Source organism: Chenopodium album, chromosome 25, assembly GCF_948465745.1.
Source record: "Chenopodium album chromosome 25, dcCheAlbu1.1, whole genome shotgun sequence".
NCBI lineage: Eukaryota > Viridiplantae > Streptophyta > Magnoliopsida > Caryophyllales > Amaranthaceae > Chenopodium > Chenopodium album.
The window spans coordinates 12,003,187-12,024,590 of record NC_137858.1 but is presented as its reverse complement, the minus strand read 5'-3'; the positions used below and the strand labels follow the sequence as shown (position 1 = coordinate 12,024,590).

The following is a 21,404-nucleotide window of genomic DNA, read 5'->3' as shown; positions in this document are numbered from 1 at the left end:
ATGAAGTTTTAGGTTATCCATCTAAGACACTAAATTCTACTAAGATTACTTCACAGTTTATCCACTATAAAAAACAACAAAAAAAAAAAAAAAAAACAAATTCTACTAAGGATCCTTTAAGCCATTTGAGCATCAATAAGGATCATTTTAACCGCCCAAAAAGTTAGCTAAAAGGATTTATATCCTTATTGATATTCATGCTATTAAGTCTTCTCTCAACGCAGCTTTGGCATCTTTCATGTTTTGCACAAGTGAAACATCTTGAAGACGCAAATAAAGCTAGTATGGGTCATTTATAAGTAAGAAGAAGACTATCAAATTTAAGCAAAACAAGCAAGGCCTTGTTCTTTTGAGCTTCTGGACAGGGCAGGGCAAAGTAGAACAGGGAGAGTAGTGTAGATTTCATCATAACAGAGCATAACAGATTTCAGCATAAAACGTTCATGAGCAGCTTCATTGGAGGAAGAGGAAAGCATGAGCAGCTTCAATGGAGGAAAGAGGAAAACATGAGCAACTTCAATGGAGGAAAGAGTAAAGCATGAGAAGTTTTAACGTAGGAAAGAGGGAAGCGACATTAGTGACAGTGGGTAGTTTGCAACTAGATTGCTGGTGTGGCCTGTTCACTGTTCGAGTTATTTACCAAATTGCCATTTGATAAACATAAAACACAAATCATGAAGATCAATGAGGGTCGGCCCATGACCTATTGAGTATTGACACATTTTTTGTCGTGTAAATTCGGGTAATTAGGTGTAGATTAAGTTTAATTAGATCAACTCTAGTTTGAAGTTAAATTATCTTGCTAAATCATTCTACCTAAATATATCTAAACCTAAAAATTTAGTTAAGGAGTAAGTCCCATTTTCTCAAATGTTGCTGGTTCACCCTACTTCCTCCTTTATTGTTGCTTTTTCAGTGTAACAATGACAGTTTTTCACCAAAATTTCAATGAACAACCCAATAACATTACATACACCAACCCTAACCAACTATTTACGACGACCATTTCCTAAGGCAAAGCCGCTAAATTTTGAAATTGAAAATTCGATAAGAAGTAGCTTCAATGGTGGAAAGAATATTCAAAGGATTGATGCTTTTACGGTGATAAGCAGGCCAACTAAACAAAAGATTTCCTAACAACAAATTATGTAAATTGGGCCCATACTAACCCCTTAGGGAAAGGTATTTGCTAACCTTCAGGTAGTTGGAGCGACGAGGCGGTGCTATGTCGTGGGGTTGGAGCGGCGGTGGTCGTGCAAAGTGTTGATGGTGGTGGTCTAGTGGAGTATAGGTAGAGAAGAAGAAAGAGGGTAGAGGGGAAAAATCATAAAAATTACACTATTATTCCTATTTTATTGGCTGAAAAGACAACTTTAACCCTTTCAAAAGCCTTAAGGGGGTGTTTGGGAAGTGGGAATTGTGGGTGGGATTGGGAATTTTAATCCCAATTGAAAAAATAAGGCATGTTTGTTTGGTGGGAATGGAAATAAAAAGGGGATTGGGAATGGGATTATTCATGGGTGAATTCCCACCATTTTATTACTTAGGGAGGGTAGGTAATAAATGGATGAGAACGGGAATAAGGGTGAAATGACATTTTTGCCATTACTAAAAAGAATAAAATAGTAATCTTAGTAAGGGTATATTTGTAAAATTGTTATTTATTCCCTATATATTCCCACCCACTATCCAAACAAGGTATTCACATATTTTCACGTATTCCCATCAATTAATTCCCAATCCCATTTCTACCTTTTAATCCCCAAACTCTCATTCCCACGATCCAAACGCTCCGTAAGTATTTTCACATCAGGTCAGATTAGTTTTTGACACCTCCATTCGAGGGTAAGCTTGTCAACCTTTTTATTGGGCTCGAATTGAACTCTTCATCTGTAAAACGCTAAAACCCTTTCCTAAAACCTCCCTCCATTCTCTCTCCTCTCTTCTTCGCCATCTCCAATGGCGAAAGACAAGCACAATGGAGGTTTCCTCGTGAGCTCACAATCAGAGCTAGCTCACAAAGAGAAAGCAAACAAGAAAGCAAAAGGAGGTGGGTTTGAATCCCTAAGACTTAGCCCTAATGTCTTCAATGGAATCAAAAGGAAGGGTTACAAAGTACCAACCCCAATTCAACGCAAAACTATGCCGATTATCCTTGCTGGGTCTGATGTTGTTGCTATGGCGCGAACTGGGTCTGGTAAAACGGCGGCGTTTCTTATCCCTATGTTGGAGAAATTGAAGCAGCATGTTCCTCAACATGGGATTAGGGCTTTGATTTTGTCTCCTACTAGGGATTTGGCTCTTCAAACTATGAGGTTTTGTAAGGAATTGGGGCGTTTTACAGGTTATTTTTCTATCATTTTTGTTAATTATGGTTTTAATTCAAGTTTTGAAATTTGGGTTTTTTTTTGTTGTTGAGTAGAAGTAGCTTGATGTTGTGTGTTTTTCTGATTATAATATTTGAAAGTTGTGTGCTTGGATTTTTGAATCAATGGTTTTATACTACTGTAATTCTTTGTTTATAATATGTGAAATAATGGTGTTTTGTTGTTTATATATAAGCGAATTAAATTGTCCTGCTCCTATCGAGCATAGTCGAGGTCGAACTTTGACAAGAACAATGTATCTTATATAATGGGGAGTAGCTTATTGTTTTGTGAGAGTGAGACCTTTAAAAGGAAACTATATTCTGTTCTTAGTATTTTGTAAGTTTTTGATGACAATTATGATGAGGTAACTAAATGGATCAAGTATGTATTGCCATTACCATTTTATCTGAAAATCAAGGGGATAATAAAGCGTTTTTGATATAGTTAGAAGGATCAGTATGAGTTGAGTGGTTTGTGGGTACGGATTTTTGTGTTTGAGTGTATTTCTAAGAACTGTTGGTGCACATTTTTTTTGTGGTCATATTATATGCAGATCTCCGTATGAGTCTTTTAGTTGGTGGGGATTCAATGGAAAATCAATTTGAAGAATTGGCTCAGAATCCTGACATTATTATTGCTACACCGGGTAGGCTGATGCATCATTTGGCTGAGGTGGATGACATGACACTTCGAACTGTGGAATTTGTGGTCTTTGATGAAGCTGATTCTTTATTTGGTATGGGTTTTGCTGAGCAACTGCATAGCATTCTGAATCAGTTGGGTGAGAGTAGGCAAACTTTGCTTTTTAGTGCAACTATGCCAGCTGCTTTGGCAGAGTTTGCTAAGGCTGGTCTGCGAGATCCTCAGCTTGTACGCCTAGACGTGGAGAAGAAAATTAGTGCAGACTGTAAGCTCACCTTTTTCACCTTGAGGCCAGAAGAGAAAAATGCAGCCTTAGTGTATTTGATTAGGGACGTGATTAGATCTGAGGAGCAAATGTTAATCTTTGTTTCCACTAAACACCATACAGAGTTCCTGAGATCGCTGCTTTTGATAGAGGGTATTGAGTCCAATATATGCTATGGTGATATGGATCAAGAGGCTCGTAAAATAAGCATATCAAAATTCCGATCAGGAAAAACTAAGCTGCTAATTGTTACAGATGTTGCGTCGAGAGGCATGGATATTCCTCTGCTTGATAATGTACTCAATTGGGACTTCCCTTCAAATCCTAAAATGTTTGTGCACCGTGTTGGAAGAGTTGCCAGAAATGGTCGGACCGGGACAGCTTACTCTTTTGTGACACCTGAAGATATCCCTTACGTTTTAGATCTTCATCTCTTTATGTCAAAACCCATCAGACCTGCTCCAACTGAGGAGGAATATCTAAAGGATATTAATCAGGTTATGGATAAAATTGAACAAGCTATGGCCAATGGTGTTACTGTGTATGGGCGTTTTCCTCAGACTGCTTTAGATCTTGTGCAAGATAAAGTACGAGACGACATTGACTCATCTTCCGATATACAAGCTTTGCTAAAGGCTAGTAAAAATGCATCCCATCAGTATATAAAGACAAAACCTGCACCCTCAAAAGCATCAATCCGGAGGGCAAAAGACTTACCCCGCGAAGGCTTGCATCCTATGTTCAAAGGTGAGTTAGAAGGCAATGAGCTGAGTGCTTTAGCTTTCACTGAACGCTTGAAATCCTTCAGGTAGGCATTGATTTTAGACGTTTGCTTTTTTATGGTTTTTTTTTTTTTTTTTTGGTCTTTTCTCCATCTCCTCTCTTGCATGCATCCGTACCTTGTGTTTTCGCAATCATCCAACTCTTTAATATTGGTAATGTGAGCTAGACCCAAGCAGACAATTTTGGAGGCTGAAGGCCGTGCTGCAATGTCAAAGCGTCGAAAGGTTATACTTAAGTTTATGATTGTATTTCTTATACTTTTCACTGCATCGTTTCTTTTGCTATTTTAAGTTTTTTCTTTATGTGTTTGTTCCTGTTAAAATGTTGTTGAAAATAGATATGGTGATTTAATTTCTGAATTTCTCATTGTTTGCATACTGTACTCCATATCTTCTGATCATATCTCTTTTAGGATCTGGCTTGCTGAATTTTTTAGCTGCTCTGTTTGTATGTCAGTAAGTGGGTTTAAAGATGAATGAATTATATATACACTTCCTGTGTCTCAGTACATGCAACAATTTGACATTTAATGAGTGTATAATGATGTTAACTTGTTGCATTTACTAAGAAATGGAGGGATTATTATGCTTGAAGCCGAAAGAAAGTTATACAAAATCAATTCATTCCAAGTAGTGTCAGCTTAATTATTTGACATCTATTGGATAAATCACAAGACTTAAATTCAAAATCTACCCCCACACCTTGATGCTGGTCTCTCAGTTAGTTCATACTCTGATTCATTGCTAAAACTATATTATGGAGTATTGTAACAAATTGGGCAAAGCAGTGTATCTTACTACTTACTAGAGTTGGGTTAATGTTTGTCTTGAAATTTACATGCACATAGGTGGTGCTTGTGAAAATTGACCCCGGTATTGGCTATTCGAAAACTAATTACTGGATTTATGTCTAGTAGTATCATCAACAAGTATGTGATTTGCTATGCTGAAGTGGGAATATGTTGATATACGTTCTCTTGAAAATCATAACAAGTGCTTATATCAATCTTTGCTTCTGTGTACCATGTTTGTGTTTGTCTTTTGAAACTTTATGCAAGTGGGGGCTTTGTAAAATTTTATGATCGTTGCATTCATCATTGGGAAATCAATTAGTGATGACGTGATGTATTACACCTTTAGTATCATCTATTCTATCTGTCATGCTTGTAGATTGGGAAATTGCAATGATGACTACCCTTCAATATATATGCTTTTGCCAAGTTAATATTTATTTATCTTTATCATTCCTTGCTCCCATGGACTTTTCTTATGTTGGGGCCTCACGGCTTCATGAAATAAAGAACAAGGAAAAAAAAGATAGGGTTAAGGTTGTCTCTTCTGCATGTCATTTTTTTTTTATTTATTCCTAATAGATTGTTTTTACTGACAGCAGGGTCCTTCTAGTCAGTGGGTTGATGTGATGAAGGAGAAAAAGGCCATCCATGATCACATTATTAAACAAGTGCAGCAGCAATGTTCTACCGTTACGGAAGCCGAGGTAATACTTTGAGTTTTAGATGCGATACTTCATACCAACTGCCATTGATGCACTTAATACTCCAGTATTGGTAGTTTCATCTTTATATAATATGGTCTTTAGGAGGACTCTTTAGTGATTCCCCTACATTCTACAAAATAAGCTATCTATTTGATACTCCCTTTGTTTTTTCAAATGCATCAGTTTGACCGACACATTTGCCAAGACGTAACTTAGATCATTAATATCTTTGATTGTCTATCAGCAAAAACTATAACAAAATTATAATATGAAATTAGACATAACGATATATTATATAATAACATTTATTTATTTTATAATTGTATAAAAATTAAGTCAAACTTGGTATGTGAATAGTGCAAAAGTCAAAGCGATGCATTAAAAAAAAAGAGGGAGTATAGATCTTACCCTCCACCTTTTGCAATGAGGGAGCCTCTTTAGGCTATGTTCTCTTCACATTATTTTCACTTATTGAAGGTTTATAAGTTCAGATAAAATGAAATAAGGGTGATAAGCTCAATAAGATAGTATAAGGGCTAATAAGTTAAGATAAAATTAATAGGCTCATATAAAATAAAATAGCGGTTAAGTTCCAAGAAGGTTTATTGAGAGCATGCAATAAGGTCTATTAAGAGCTTATAATAAGGTAAAATAAGGTCTAACAAGTTCCAATACGATGATGTAATATAAAATAAGTGCTATTATGTTTAGATAAGATAAGGGCTAATAAGTTTAGGACTAATAAGATAAGTGAAGTTTAGGTGAAGAGAGCACTACCTTCAAGATATTAAGATTTTTAATATTAATTGCTGTTGTTTTGGTATTTTGTTTTGACGGGGAGTCTTGCTTTTGCAGGAAGAGGAACCCGTGTCCAATTTTGTCAATGAAATGGAGAATAAAGGTTTGTCCTCTTCACTTATTTATTATTATGATGCTGCTGATTAATTCCCCTTTTTATTTTGAAACCCCTGTTGTAGAGATGCTACTTAATGGATATTTATGAGATATTTATGACTTGGTTTGTGTAGCTATAGTGACATGTAGACAGGAAAACTGATGGAGTATTTTTGTTATTTTTTAAAAATAAATTACCTTAAGACATTGTGGGAAAATTTGCATTTTCATTTTATTACCTGCAAGGCTGTAATGGCGAGTAAACTGATATACTCAGATACATGACATATATCCTCCAAGCGAAGGTGTCTGAATGCATAGCTTATGCCCTAAAGATAGATGTGTAGTCATCCCTTTTAGGTTATTGTATAGCTATGTAATAGCTATGTAGTTGTCACAAATGTAGGTTAGAAGAGTTAGATTTCTGAAGAAAAGAAAATACTGAAATGAAAGATATTGTTATACTATCTTGTTCAATAGTTCAGTTTTCCCATGTCCAGGACTCCAGGCATCTTGAGGCCTTGGAGCTGGCACTTTTATACTTTAATTTTCTTATGCTCAAATTTTCATTTTCTTACTATGATATATTAGAGTCTTAGAATCTTACAGTCTCAGTCTATCTCTCTCCTTTTTATTGATTGTATCAGAAACTGTTGGTTCTAAAAGGAAAGCACAGAGCTTCAAGAATGAGGAGTATTTTATCAATCCAGTGCCTACAAACCAGGTATTTTTCTCTTTGTTTCCTCTGATATTTTATAGTAAAACTTATTGTACACGGAGTACTAATATTGTCCATCATGATATTGATGTGACATTGTGACATCCCTGGGATACATTGCTACTCCCTCTGTTGTAATAATCGCAACACTAGGGTATGCACATAGTGTTGAAAAATTATAGAATGGGGACCAATATAAGATTTTGTATAGTATAAAGTATAATTAGTAGGAAAGAGAAATTATATGTATAAAAAAAAAAAGTATTTAGTGGGGTTGGTAGTAGAGAGAAATAATAAGATATATGCGAAAGTGGTTACTGGGAGAGAAATAATAAAATAATTGTGGGTCCTTTTCAAATATGGAGGTGTTGCAATTATTATTGAACATTTTTAAAAGTGTTGCGTATGAATCAGAGGGAGTACTTCTTTTCTGTGGCTTATTGTTAATGAAGTGATAATAACCTTCTTGTGCCTTAATGTTATTTGTATCTTCATTTTCTTGGCTTTATCTCAGCATACAGAGGCTGGACTATCAATGCGAGCTGAACTAGGTTTTGGTTCAAATAGGTAAGGCTGCTAAAAAATTATTCAACAGCATAACTGGTGCTGCTTCTGTTTTTTTTTTTGTTTTTTTTTTGTTTGGTGTTAAATACACGTGTGATCTTGTCAGATTTGTCTCTGTTATTCTTTCATAATGTTAAAGATTTATAACTTTTACTTATTGGTCATAAATTGTGATTGAAATAGAAGTGTTGCAAGTAAAAAGAAACAAATAAATTATTTGTTTTTATCCCAATTGGATGGTGCATGGACCATCGATAAATATTTCATGTCTAATGTGTTTGTAGACAAAGATCCTTTGACAAATTCACAATTATGCTTGGTCAGGGCTTAATAACTTAGTGATCCAAATGTACTGCTTTTGCAATAGGCTAATTAGCTGAAGTTTTTTTTTTTTTTTTGGGTTATGTTAATCTTTTGTAGGTTGGATTCAGCTGTTATGGATCTAGTTGCAGATGATAAAGTGGGAATGCAAAAACAAAAAGTCCACTGGGATAAGGTACTTCTGTGTGTGAAAGATCTTCTTTGGTCAACTCTGATCAATTTTGTATTAGCCGAAGATATTTTTTAACACATTTGTACTTTTATCCATCAGAAAAGTAAAAAGTTTATCAAGCTTAACAATAATGATCGTGTGACTGCCACCGGAAAGGTACTTCATTCATTCTCCTTTGTATGGATTTGCAGATTCTTAAATTAGTGAAAACAGTTATTATATTTGCACCTTTTATTTTATTTTATTTTTTTCTTTAACGTGGATTAACTGTTAAGTAGTAATGTCATGGTTGTTACTTATGGGCTTACCTGAAATTTATGGTAGTGAACTGGTTATATATCCCCCCCCCCCCCTCTGACCGTCCCTTAGATGTTTATGCAGTTATAATATTTGCATCTTCTTTTTTTTTTATTTTTTATTTTTATATACGTGAATTAACTGTTAAGTAGTAATGCTGGTTATTACATATGGGCTTACCTGAAATTTATGGTGGTGAACTGGTGATATCTCCTCCCCCCCCCCCCCCCCCCCCCCCCCCCCCCCCCCCCCCCTCCTTACTCTTTGACCGTCCCTTGAATGTTCATTCAGTTATGCTGTTAATCTCTCTCAGACCTTTTGTTGTTTAATTGATTGTCAAATGTTCTTTTTAGTTATGCTGTCTTCGCGTAACAATGATCATTTAAATTTCTGGTCTCGCATTAGACTTTTTTGCCTTCAAGAAAATTTATTTGCTATTTTTTTTTTCTTTTTTGGGGGTTTATGGCCATATGGGGCTTAAAAGTATGAAAGCTTATGTGCAGTTGCCACTCGCTAGTCAACCACTCAAGCTGGAATAGTGTGATGTCTATTAGCAGTTGTGCTCTCTCTTGTTATTGAGATCCTATAGAGTGTATAGACGCTGGAAGCGGAATCATTAATCTGTATTGCTCCACAAAAACATTGCTCTTATTTGTTTATTGAAGTAGAATCTGTAAACCTATATTCTTTAACTGAAAACGTTGAATTTATCAGAGACCAATCATATTCTATACATTTTTAATTAAAATTTCTGTCCAGGTGTCTTTTTTTTTTTTCCTTCCTATTATTGGTCCAGATGCTTGCTGAAAGAGCTAATTATTGCTGCCTTGGTTGTCCCTTTCTCCCCACTTGAATTATTTAATTATGCATTTATGATTGTTATTGGACAGATTAAGACTGAAGGAGGGAAAATAGTGAAGGCTCAGAGAACTGGGATTTATAAAAAGTGGAAAGCTAGTACACATAACAAAATTGCTCTAAAAGGACACGATAGTGGAGGCAATGTGGGATCATCCTCTGGATTTTCAGGTATTGTTCAAAAACTAGGCTTTTGGTTTCTGTAACTTATAATGTTGGTCACCCTCTAAGCATGCATGTATAACTAGCAAATAGGTTGAGATTTTAGTAATGAAGACTTGCATAGTCCATTGACTTGAGTACTTGACTCTACAACAACATGCCCAAGTCCCAAAATAATTTGGGGCTGACTAACATGAAGATATAAGAAGTTATCCAGGAAAAAATGTAATTAACAAAGAAAAGTGATACTATGAAATTGGAAGTCAAATGAGAAAAAGTGAGCAGGAAAAAAAAAAAAAAAAGAAGCAAATAGGTTTTATTTTATTTATTTTTTTTTTTTTTTTGGGGGGGGGTGTACAGTAAAAACTTAAAAAGTGGATATAAAAATCATACTTGTATTTGAGAGAGTTTATTAATAAGGTGCCAAGGGAAGATTAAACGAGAGGACAAGCATTTGAGAGATGTTTTAGTCCCACTTATCTTGCAGGATAGTTGCAACATGCTTTATTGCTCTTTTAGTCTGTCATGCCCCTTTGCACTTGTTTTGCTGCCCATGCAGCTCCAGTTTATGTGCCTGCCCTCATCTTGTTATGCCTTTCTCATCATTTTACTAAACTCAATTGTTGTTTAGAACCTGAAGTTTTTGCCCAAAATGTCAGACAGGTTATGTTGACACTCTAATTTACATTTGAAACTGATTCCTGGTGATTTGAGAGCATGCCTAGGAGGATATTATCCCTGTTATTGGTCATCTCATTGGACATCAAAAAGATTTTTTTTTTAACCTTTTGGTGTTCTTACATTTAGTACCTGTGTTTTGTTTGTTGCAGGTGGTGGTCGGTTTAATAAGAGATTCAACGGACGCAACCAACAGCGTTCAATACCAAATGCACATGTTCCTTCAGAAATCAAAAATCTTGAACAGGTTCGAAAAGAGAGACAGAAGAAAGCAACCAAGCAATCTTTGATGAAGCAAAATTCAAAGAAGGGGAAAAACTCTGGTAAAAATGGTAAGAAACGAAAGTCCAGGTAGAAGATACTATAGTGCATGGTCATCCGTTCAGAGAGGATCGACTGAATTTTTGAGCCTTAGTAACAATTTTGTTATTGTAATGTTATGCTATTTCACTATAATCTGCAATTCTTTTGAACTCTACTTTGTGAACCAAAAACCCTTAATATATATGAGAAATTAGTTTTGTTTATAACATAGTGGTTCGCCTTTGCTTCACAAACCTGCACAGAAAGCTCACTGACTTCATGTTCAGTTTCACTGAGTACAACAACAATAAAGCTCTTTCTACAGGACAACAAAATGCTCCAAAATATAACTTTACAATGAGTTTTTCGATTGTTAAATCTGTATGTAACTTTCTCCCCATCAAATTATGGTCTTATAAACTTCAGTTCATTGTATCACTTGTGTAAATGAGCTACACCTATTTGGATGAGTTTCAGAAAAAAAGAAAAAAAGAAAAAAAAAAAAAAAAGTTCAACTTCTAACTTAGTCTGTAGCAAAAAATGGTTCGGATCGGGTCGGGTTCAGGTTTCTCTCAGTAACTTCAGGTCGGGTTCGTTTGGGTTATCGGGTCGGGTCAGGGATTGCCAGCCCTAAATATAACTGATCTAACCTATATTAAACCTCGAAAGCAGAACTACCAGTAGGAATACTCTTAAACTTGCCAAATTATTAGTACGGAGTATCTAAAAATTCCTCGTTCTTTGGAGTGATGGAAACTTGCAAATTCGTCAGATTCACAGAATCATCAAGTTCCTCGTATTACATTAGCCTTGATCGCTTCGTAATCACAGGACCACAGGCAAATTTTATCTTCTTGGAGTTTGATTGTCTTCACTAATTACTGATTTAAATAACCAGTCTACAGATTACTATATTACCTTATTCAGCAGAGATCCCAACAGAAACATCCATTTTTTTTTATGAAAATTTCGCCTTTGTTTCAGGCTTGATCGAGTTGCTAACAAGAAACAGCTAAAGAAAATACAAGAATTTACTTCTGAACTACATGACTTTTTACTGAATATTAGAAGTTTTCATGAGAATGATCAACAACATTTTCACAAACACTCGACGATTTATATACAAGCTGCCTCCCCTGCATGAACATAAGTTGCAAGTAGTTACAGTCTTCCTTGTAAGTCTCTCAGCAAGCTTAAAAAGTCACACTTTCGAGGATATATTTCTAAGGACTAAGGTAGTAACAGATTTCATTTAGAGCAACCCAATGAAAGAACACCACTGTACATTTCTCAGATGATAATATACCGCCTTGAGGCAGGAAAACGTACCATTCCGTTATATAATACCTTATATAGTTGTTGCCAAAACAGGAAAATTATATTCAGGACATTGTAGATTTATAGACAATTTAGGAAACATTTTAGAACTTTTATATTATAGGTGTAGTCACATAAAAATGATTCCAAATCTCATAAAGTCAACTTCATAAAAGGGTGATTTGTGGGGACGTTTATGATAGTTAGGTTGTTAAGTTCGTTGTATAAATAAACCCGTTGTATATAGGCCTGGTGTATTTAAGACACGTTGCCAAGGCACACAGGACTTATATAGTAAACATCCAAATTACACCATGCATTTAACTAAAGCTATACTTGATATCAGCAAATTTACAACTGAATATTTGAGTTTAGCAATCAACTATACAAACAATGAATCATCTAAACATTTTTACAGTCATTTACATAATTTAACAATCATGTATCATGTATCAACATCAAAATGACTAGTGAGGGTGTTTTGTATCAGGATTAGATTTGATATTAGTCTATATTATGTACATATTTATATTATTGAGGCAACTACTAACAAATGTCCCAAAATGTTGGGTAAGGTAACTAAAAGTAGAAATATTAACTTGAAAAAAACATTTATTACACATATCGACGCGTACTTTTGGCATGCATTTTCATATTTATACCATTTTAGAAACTATGTTAAAGGATTATCTAATGCCTTGAGACCGTTTGTTAGCAAGATCCTATTATCGATTATCGTGGACATATTAATATTATCTATTAACAAGTTGATATACTCCGCATTTGTTATATTATTTTCCAATATCAAAGGGTAATATGGTCTTTTCCTGCAATTAGCGGTAGTATATACAGGTAAATCCATAAATGTAACAGGACTTAACGACGTTAGATGTGAGGGGCTTAACGGCCGTTAGTCAGTCGTAGTAACAAAAGGCCATTTATATGAATGTTGGGTAATAAATGTCTGATTTTTTTCTGGCCGGCCCCATTTAAGGCATTAATCTTGTAGATAAATGACTATCGTATTTAGGTCATGTGTTATAACGGAAGATAAAGGTCTACAAACTCCGTAACTGCCGTTCAATTTAACAAAGGTTATGCCGTTAAGAATTGATGAAAGTGGAAATCTTGTTATGTACGCTAGCTTGTTTGTACTTGCTCCAATTTATAATTAAATGAAGTGGTTGCATTAATGTCTTGTGGTTGGGAGATAAACTCACAGCTTGGGTATACAATTGGTGTGAGGTGGGTCCAACGCTTTTGGGTTAGAAGACTTAGAACAATGAAGCTTGTTGCATCTAATATCTCAAATTAGCATTGTTGGAGGGTAGAATAAAAAATTTGTTATTTTAGACACGATTTCTAGCTAAGTTGATCAAATAAGTGTCCGATAATAATGGGGTAAATAAAACAATAATACGGTGTACCTTATAATATAAATTTGTATAATCTTCGTATGATTTATTAAGATGAATTTAATCTAACAGCTGAAAATGAATTGACGTGTTCAAATCTCGAATCTATTTAAAAACAAACATGCTACAACCTGACAGATGTTTCAACGAACCCGTCCAAAATTTTACCTAAACCAAACCGACCCATTACTTGTTTTCACCATTCCAAATTAACTCGCCAATGAAATGAACCTGTTTCAATTTGACCCAATTTGCCCCGCTACTTGATAAACTAGACCCATATAATCACCGACCCTAATTATAAACTGAACCTATATAAACCCAAACCCGCAATAACTCGGGTAAATCCTCTGCTCCCAAAAACCCAAACCAACCCATTTAAAACCAATTTCATTGAGTCGGATATGATTTCATAATTGAGTTCAGTCCACTTTCCCAATTTCAAGCTGCTTTTTTTATTTTATTTTATTTTTTATTTTATTATTATTTTTTTTTCTGAAACCAGATATTATTAACATAATAACATGTTTAACGTAAAAAAAAAACATTTACCAACATTACCGTTTTTCTTTAAGCTAACGACGTTCATAACGTCAATGCAAAACGAATACAACTCATCTCTGGTAAATGTTCTAAAACATGTACACCCCCAACTAAATGAAGGAAATGTCAATTACACCCCTTGATATTTGAAAAAACGACATCTATAAATTCAACTTGTACCAATATTTCCTATCCACTAATAATCATTTATAATATCGACTTGTGATTAGAGGTAACCTTTTCACTACAATCAATTTAAGTTTTTTTTTTTTTTTTTTTTTTTTTTTTTTTTTTTGAAAAAGTTACATCCGGTATATCTTTGGACTAATTCGGAGGATTAGCCAATAGTTGTATTGTATTTTGTTTGGAAAATACAAGTTTTGGCGTAATTGCACCTGAATTCACATTAATTGTCTTGTAGATATCCGGTAGATTAATGGGAAAGCGAAAGTATGAATCAAAGGACCTAAATTAGACAAGGTAAGTGTATACTAACAACATATAAAAAGAGTGAATCACATGGTAATAGTTTATGGCAAGGATTATATATTTATATATATATATTTGCTTGGTAATGACGTAGGTTGATTTCGGTGGTAACGTGAAGAAGGTAATAGCCTTACATCCCGGATTGTTTAAGGTAATGTTTTTTGGGTGGCGTTTTTTGGATTGTCATTTGGGCGTATATGCCAGAAATTTGATGAACGAAGAACTAAATGGGTGACTGAGATGGGGTTTGGGGGACTACTCCATTTTGTGTCGGACATGCATTTACCTAGGCAGTTAGCATATTGGGGAATGTCAAGGATTGATCCCATCAATAAATGTTTAATTGCTCCTGATGGTCGTGTATTTTGGTTTTCAAAGAACCAGGTTCGCTGGATATTAGGTATCCCTAATGGATCGAAGACTGCCCCATCTGATAAACTAATGACTGCCGAAGCTCGTGGAAAGGTGCAACAAATATTTTTGAAGTATGGGAGATCATGGGAGACCAAATCTTGTAGAGACAGTGGGCTTGTATATACTTCTATAGGCATACCGGTTACATCTAAAATGATGGATCGCTTGGAGGGGCACTTTGACGTTGAAGATGAAGAGGAATTCAAGTCCATTTTTCTTGATTATTTCACTACATATGGTGCTTTGACCAACTCAATCCTCGAGACTTGCTTCTGATTTGTTACCGGCCCTGAGTTGTGTTATGGATTGTGTTGAGTATGATTGGTGTGAACTGGTGTTGAACAAATTAATGGACAGTGTAACTAGTTTTGCCTGTCGTTTTTATGCTAATGGATTTGCTGGAGGATGTGGTGGTTGTTCAATGTTTGCAATTGTATGTAATTTATGATTTATAATACACTATATAATAGTTATTGAATATTTTGTCTTATACAATAATGTTGGAATTAACTACCAGTACATGATTGCAGATATTTTACTTGGATCGTCTTGATAGGGACCCTGTTGCGTGGAATGCATTTCCTAGAATTAAGGTGTGGAGCATGAAGCAAATCAGAATGGCATCTAAAGAAGATCGTTTACAATCAGGGGACTATGGGAAATTGGGGGTAAGTTTTTATTAACATGAAATGGTTTTGAACATTAACCTTGTTGAATTAATATATGGTATTATTGAATGATGTTAATGCTAGTGGAGTTGTTTTAGTTGTTAGACGTTGCGTACGGAGAGAGACACTCTAGGCAAGCTAGGGACACTGAAGGTCCATCTGGATTTATCATGCACAATGTGCGTATGGTTTTTTTTATAAGTAACGGTTAATTTGTATATATACTTGTATATGTGACTTGTAATCTGATTCTATTGTTAGAATATTTGTATATGTGTAGGATGTCTCAAATCTAATTGTGTCATCTAATGATAGACGTAGGAGTGAGATAGGTGATTCAGGATGGAACACGAAGACAAAGCATTGAATCGGTCAAGAACATGAGAAGAAGAGCAGTTACGCAGAATAGCTCCCATATTGAAATATGCTCATCCCTTTAATATACATATGTATTGTTAAAATAATTAGTGGACGGGTCGTATGTATTTCATTTTGAATGGCCAAGTTATTTTGATTCGGGACCTACATATATTAAGCATATTTGTCTAATTGTTACAAAAACGAATTCGTGTACAAAAGCTCCACCCATTAAAATGTGTAAAACTTCAATGATGTTTCATTCACCAACAACGAAAATCATGTAGTCAAGATTGGTCAATTAGGTCATTGGCCCTTTGAATTGCTCAAGTTTTTTATTTTGGCCCAAATTGCCTTAAGATATTTATAGCTCAATATATTAGATACAACTATACAAGTAGATTTTTTTTTTTTTTTTTTTTTTTTTTTTTTGGAAAAACTATGCAAGTAGATTAGACTTATAAGGATAAAACCAAAAACAAGAATTTTTTAGTTGCAATAAAAGATCAAAACATAACCCAAACTACACGACCCTCTTTCGATCAAGCTGCAAAAATAATGATGATTGACTGCTCAATGTTTCTTTTGCTTTGCTACTTTAAGTCCCTCGTAATTGTGGATGAGAATATTGACGATTAAATTGTCATTGGATAAAAAAGGTGTTCAATAATAATGTAAGAACGAAAAAAAAAAAAAAAAAAACACTGTTTAAAGTTTGATATTTTAATTAAAATTTCAATGTCATATTGTCCTTTTATTATCTTGGTATAGTGTTTGTAAAAATGATGCCTACCTTGGTGCGGTTACTCACTATAATACTCTATTACCCTTTTATTACTTCACAAATATTTTATCTACTCTAATCTAAAAAGGGTGAAAACTTTGTAATATGATCCATCAAATCGTTACATGAAGTGTGTTAGACTATTGTTGTAGTTTCTCGGATTGTAGCCTTAGTTTTGATCACAATTCACAGGTACTATTAAATCCGAATTGGTCCTATCTATATACTTAGTATAAAAAAAAGTTTTGAAAACGGGTTGAGATCAGCAAGGTATGGGCTATACATGGTCTAGCACCAACATGCTCATATATCATGTCGTGCATAGGCAAATTTCCTAGAATTACAAACATGGCACACTTGGACACAATATCACCATACTATAGCCTAGTTGGTCGTGTCCAATATAATGAACCTATCAGCACAACCACCCTAACACAAGACACGACCTGACCCAACCCGACCCTTCCCAAATCAACCAACTAGATCAATCGACCCACCTAAGAAGAGAAACAAATCCAACCAAAATCTTACACCCATCACACATCCACATTCCACACCAACACACCCTAAACAAAAAGTTTAATTAATCCAAAAGTAGGGGACCTCTCTCATGATAAACGCCACCACCTTGATCAAAGAAAGCCTTTTTATGACATTTAAAATACTGTTTATTACCCGGGAAAAAGCGTTAACACCCCATTTCTTTATTCTTGTTTCTCTTCTGGAAAGTTGATTGTTGCTCGTGAAAAATTAGCTAAGCACTTTCAATCTTTCTTCTTTTCTCTACTTTCATTTACACCAACTTTTTCTTCATTTTCTATCTCCTTTTCCTCTGTTTTTTCCTGTTTTAGGCCTTGAAAATTGACTCCAAGAACATAAAAAATGGTGAAGGAAACTGAGTACTATGATATCCTTGGTATCAGCCCTTCTGCGACCGATGAAGAGATTCGTAAAGCTTATTATCTTAAGGTTCTATACATTCTTGATTAACCCTTTTAATGTTTTTGCATTATATGGTTTAAGTCATTGTTGTATGTGATGTTGATTATGTTTTGTTATGTGGGTGGATGGTTTTTTGTCTTTTCGTGTTTTTGTTTTGAAGATCTTGGAATAGAAATTCTTACTTGATTGTTTGAGTTTTTATTCAATTATAGGCAAGGAAAGTTCACCCGGATAAAAATCCTAATGATCCTCAAGCTGCTGAAAGGTTTCAGGTAATATGTCTCAAGGAATAGCATTTAAAATTTTTCTGTTATAGAACAGAATTTAACTGTAAATTTTATGAAATCGCGGTATGCTTCTTCAGATATTAGGAGAAGCATATCAAGCTCTAAGTGATCCGGTGCAACGAGATGTATATGATCGAAATGGGAAGCATAGTGTATCCAAGTAAGCTAAATTATATCACTTGATTTATATGTTTAGATTACTAGCTAATTGAATGATCCAATAAGTTAACTATGTACTGGCTTTTGTTATGATTTCGAGTAATTAACTTTAATCATTTAGTACAACTCTTGGATGTTGAACCTAGTCTAGTATATGTGCAATTAATCATGAGAGTTGCATATAAAAGCAATATATAAAGTAATTATAAATGTATATTTATCAGAAGTACTTTGCAGAAAAAAAAAAAGTATAATACTATGATGAAGATGTTAAGATATCATCATTTGTGTTATGTGATCCTGCAGTATTGAGCACTAGTTGATTATTAGCCCATACTTTTTATTTTTCAGAGATTCGATGCTTGATCCAACAGCGGTATTTGCCCTGTTATTTGGAAGTGAACTTTTCGAGGACTACATAGGACACCTAGCTGTTGCGTCGATGGCTTCATCTGAGTTTATCAGTGAACATGACAGTCCCGAAAGGATTAATGAAAAGTTGAAGGCAAGTATGTCGCAGTAAACACTCGTTTCTCCAAACTTTTGTAGAGATTGAGCGATGTTTGAGCTATGCATTGCTGCCTATAGGAGAAAATTAACAATAACAGACAGAATAAAGGTGCATTCTTATGAATAAGTAAATTACTGTAATGCAGGCAGTACAGAAAGAAAGGGAAGAAAAGCTGGCAGTGAAACTGAAGGATTTTATTAGCCAATATGCTCGAGGTGATAAGAAAGGATTCATACAGCGAGCTGAAAGTGAGGTCAAGCGCCTTTCAAATGCAGGTATAAGATAGCCAAATTATGCTGACAGTAATCGAAATTGATAGGTTTCAAAGATAGGAATACAGAAAGTATTGTTGCTTGCTTTCGAGCACGTTTTACCAACAGGTCCAAAACACTCTTACTGTCAGCTAGGCAAGAAAATTTACCTTAATACTGAATGATATTGATAAAAATTTACAAGCAACTGCAATGGTAACAGTCAAATTTATGTCATATAATTACCAAATTTTGAAGTCGTTCATTGCACTTAACAAAGCCTGTTTTTGTATTTAAGATGTAGTTACAGTTGAATATATTTAATCAATTATAAAAATCATAGAAGTATAACTTATCTTTTCAGACAAAAACTATTCTAACATCTCCTGTTGCACTGCATTGGTACAGCTTTTGGCTCCGAAATCTTAAACACCATAGGCTATGTTTACACAAGGCAGGCTGCATTGGAACTTGGGAAGAAGACCATGTACCTTGGAGTGCCCTTCATGGCAGAGTGGGTACGGAATAAAGGGCATATATGGAAATCTCAGATAACTGCAGCTAAAGGTATGACAATACACATTAGATCAAGCATCACACATAAATAAATTAAAGTAAAATCCACGAGTCCCCTAAATTTTGGGAGAATTTTATACTCATTTACAGGTGCATTTCAGTTGCTTCAACTGCAAGAAGATGTACGCCGCCAATATAAGATGGATGGTAGTGGCCCAGCTAATGACTTTGAATCTCACATACGATTAAACAAGGACATTCTCATGAGCTCTTTATGGAAAATGAATGTTGTTGACATTGAAATGACTCTCTTACATGTTTGCCAAATGGTTAGTGTGTTTTCTTGGAAACGCTACATTCTTACAGTCATACTGAGCTTGTCAGACTGTTCGGATATCTGAACTTCTTATACAAATTACAGAAGCTACATTTTCATGGATTTTGATTGATCTTGCAGGTGCTACAGGAAAAGAACATCAAGAAAGAAGAGTTGAAAGTTCGTGCATTAGCTCTGAAGATCCTTGGGAAGATATTCCAGGTTCACCTTTCATCAGAAAGTTTTCATGAGAAAAGTTCAATTTCATAAAGTACTAAAGAATTAGCATACTTAGAATGTATATATATAACACTTCTACTTCAAATCAACCCCGACCCTTGATCTAATCTTTTAATCGAAATAGGAGTTTGAACTGATATGAGAGAAAAGTAGTGAACAAGTACATACAATTTTTTAAGATTTGTTTCATCTTCCTGATAAATGGTCTGCTGACACCATCTTCTTTCTTCTAGAGGGAAAAGCTTACACAGGAATCTGAAACATCAAAGAAGAAAACAGTAGCTGAGATAAATGAAGATGACAGTGATTCTGATTGCAGTTCTGAAGAGGATTCTCACCGGATGCTAAGTTATCGTACTCCTATGCTCAGTCAGGCAAGTTTCTGATCTTTGATGCTGACATATATTTGGTTTATTTCAAACTCAACTATGTAGGCTCACCTACATAAACACACAAACATATACACTCAAACTACATACACACAGTATGACAGTAATTTTTGTATACTACCTCCGTTACAAGTTATGTGCAACGATTAGACATTTTTCCTCTCTACTTTATGTCAAATCGTTGCACATAACCTGTAACGGAGGTAGTATAACGAGTATGATAATTTGATTTGAAGTACAATGCATGGTAGAAAGAAATAATCAGTAACATCTAGCAGAAGTTTTAGTTTACTGTGTCTGAATCCTTTCTTTTCTTTCATTACAGGGAATTGGGAGGCTGTTCAGATGTCTCTGTAATCCTGCTTTTGATGTGGATGATGACGAGATTGTCTACAAGGGAAAATGAGCCTACATACACCAACACAAAGTATTGCATTATTCAAAATGATGGCCAATGTACCAAAAGAAGTTGCTTGCACATAGTTGTTTGTTAACTCATCATGTTCGACTTGTGAGAAGAACATTCAACCTGTTTTTATTAGCCTAATGGCAGATTCAAAAGAGAATTTGCTAGTCAGAAGGTTACATAAACATGGAGATAATTTAGCATTTTGAAAGTTTTCAAATTTCAATCATATATTTTTTTTAAAATCCTCCTCTTCATACTCTGCCACCAAATTTGTTAATTAATCGTCAAAAGTACTTTGATCAATATAAAGCTAAACATTCAGTTTCTGCAGAAAATCTAGCAGCATATACGCTTTTCTTTTATCAGTAGAGATCTTCCATTCCATACGCGTCTCATTTTGTGTCCCATTATCTACAACTATGCCTATAATTCATTAGTTTACCATCAAAGTTCGCATCATAGCATGCATAACAGAAAGAAAACAGCCCACAAAACTAAGGCCCATCTCCCACCACCAAGAAGATACAGATTCTTAACGCATGTTTTGATGTTGAAAGCTAATCAGTAAACACCTCACAAAGTGATTAGAAAGATAGATAATTTCTCCCTTTTGAGTCAGCCTCAATTTAGGTATCAGTGTCACTCTATAGTGTGGATTGATGCAATCAGTACGTAGTAGATATCAACTAGCCAATTTGATGGCTCAAATTTTTTTAATCTTTTGTCGATTATTAAGGTTAGAATATGTCACAAAACAACTAAAAGGCCGACCCCACTTCAAGATCTTTGGCAAATATACACCTTCCACTCGAAATCATACCATCTCCATTACTGGCACTTTTTATCGCCTACCAAATGAGCCAAACGTTAATCT

At 34.8% G+C, this 21,404-nt stretch overlaps 2 protein-coding genes and 1 long non-coding RNA gene across 5 annotated transcripts; 2 read left to right on the top strand and 1 right to left on the bottom strand.

Annotated features, from left to right (window-relative positions):
• The first annotated feature begins 1,890 nt into the window (after positions 1–1,890).
• Positions 1,891–10,750, top strand: LOC145613178 (putative DEAD-box ATP-dependent RNA helicase 29). 2 transcript variants are annotated; one of them, XM_081668243.1, is made up of 11 exons: positions 1,891–2,344; positions 2,923–4,084; positions 4,226–4,283; positions 5,452–5,556; positions 6,412–6,457; positions 7,098–7,174; positions 7,683–7,735; positions 8,153–8,228; positions 8,325–8,381; positions 9,413–9,551; positions 10,373–10,750. In XM_081668243.1, exons 1-11 carry the CDS (start codon positions 1,960–1,962, stop codon positions 10,573–10,575), a joined length of 2,361 nt encoding a protein of 786 aa, XP_081524369.1. In that variant the 5' UTR covers positions 1,891–1,959; the 3' UTR covers positions 10,576–10,750. The 2 variants fall into 2 exon arrangements, with proteins under 2 accessions (XP_081524369.1, XP_081524368.1); XM_081668242.1 differs by having other exon boundaries at positions 5,449–5,556.
• A 6,469-nt stretch (positions 10,751–17,219) lies between these two features.
• Positions 17,220–20,855, top strand: LOC145615379 (chaperone protein dnaJ 10-like). Its single transcript, XM_081670456.1, has 10 exons — positions 17,220–17,479; positions 17,665–17,724; positions 17,817–17,899; positions 18,250–18,407; positions 18,559–18,684; positions 19,069–19,227; positions 19,327–19,505; positions 19,634–19,714; positions 19,966–20,106; positions 20,447–20,855. The coding sequence occupies exons 1-10, from the start codon at positions 17,393–17,395 to the stop codon at positions 20,525–20,527; spliced, it is 1,155 nt and encodes a 384-aa protein (XP_081526582.1). The 5' UTR covers positions 17,220–17,392; the 3' UTR covers positions 20,528–20,855.
• Positions 18,923–20,517, bottom strand: LOC145615382 (uncharacterized). Of its 2 annotated transcripts, XR_014107266.1 has the most exons (4): positions 20,414–20,506; positions 20,071–20,172; positions 19,901–19,987; positions 18,923–19,720 (listed from the first exon to the last, which is right to left on the bottom strand). It is a non-coding gene; the product is annotated as an uncharacterized LOC145615382 (long non-coding RNA). The 2 variants fall into 2 exon arrangements; XR_014107265.1 differs by having other exon boundaries at positions 20,071–20,517.
• Positions 20,856–21,404: the final 549 nt, after the last annotated feature.

Excerpts from the sequence above, each read along its gene's own strand:
- LOC145613178 (XM_081668242.1), top strand. The coding sequence starts at position 1,960 with ATGGCGAAAGACAAGCACAATGGAGGTTTCCTCGTGAGCTCACAATCA. Across the intron at positions 4,085-4,225 it reads GAACGCTTGAAATCCTTCAG|ACCCAAGCAGACAATTTTGG; the intron begins GTAGGCATTGAT and ends AATGTGAGCTAG. Across the intron at positions 8,382-9,412 it reads GTGTGACTGCCACCGGAAAG|ATTAAGACTGAAGGAGGGAA; the intron begins GTACTTCATTCA and ends GTTATTGGACAG.
- LOC145615379 (XM_081670456.1), top strand. The coding sequence starts at position 17,393 with ATGGTGAAGGAAACTGAGTACTATGATATCCTTGGTATCAGCCCTTCT. Across the intron at positions 17,900-18,249 it reads GGGAAGCATAGTGTATCCAA|AGATTCGATGCTTGATCCAA; the intron begins GTAAGCTAAATT and ends TTTATTTTTCAG. Across the intron at positions 19,506-19,633 it reads TCTTACATGTTTGCCAAATG|GTGCTACAGGAAAAGAACAT; the intron begins GTTAGTGTGTTT and ends TTGATCTTGCAG.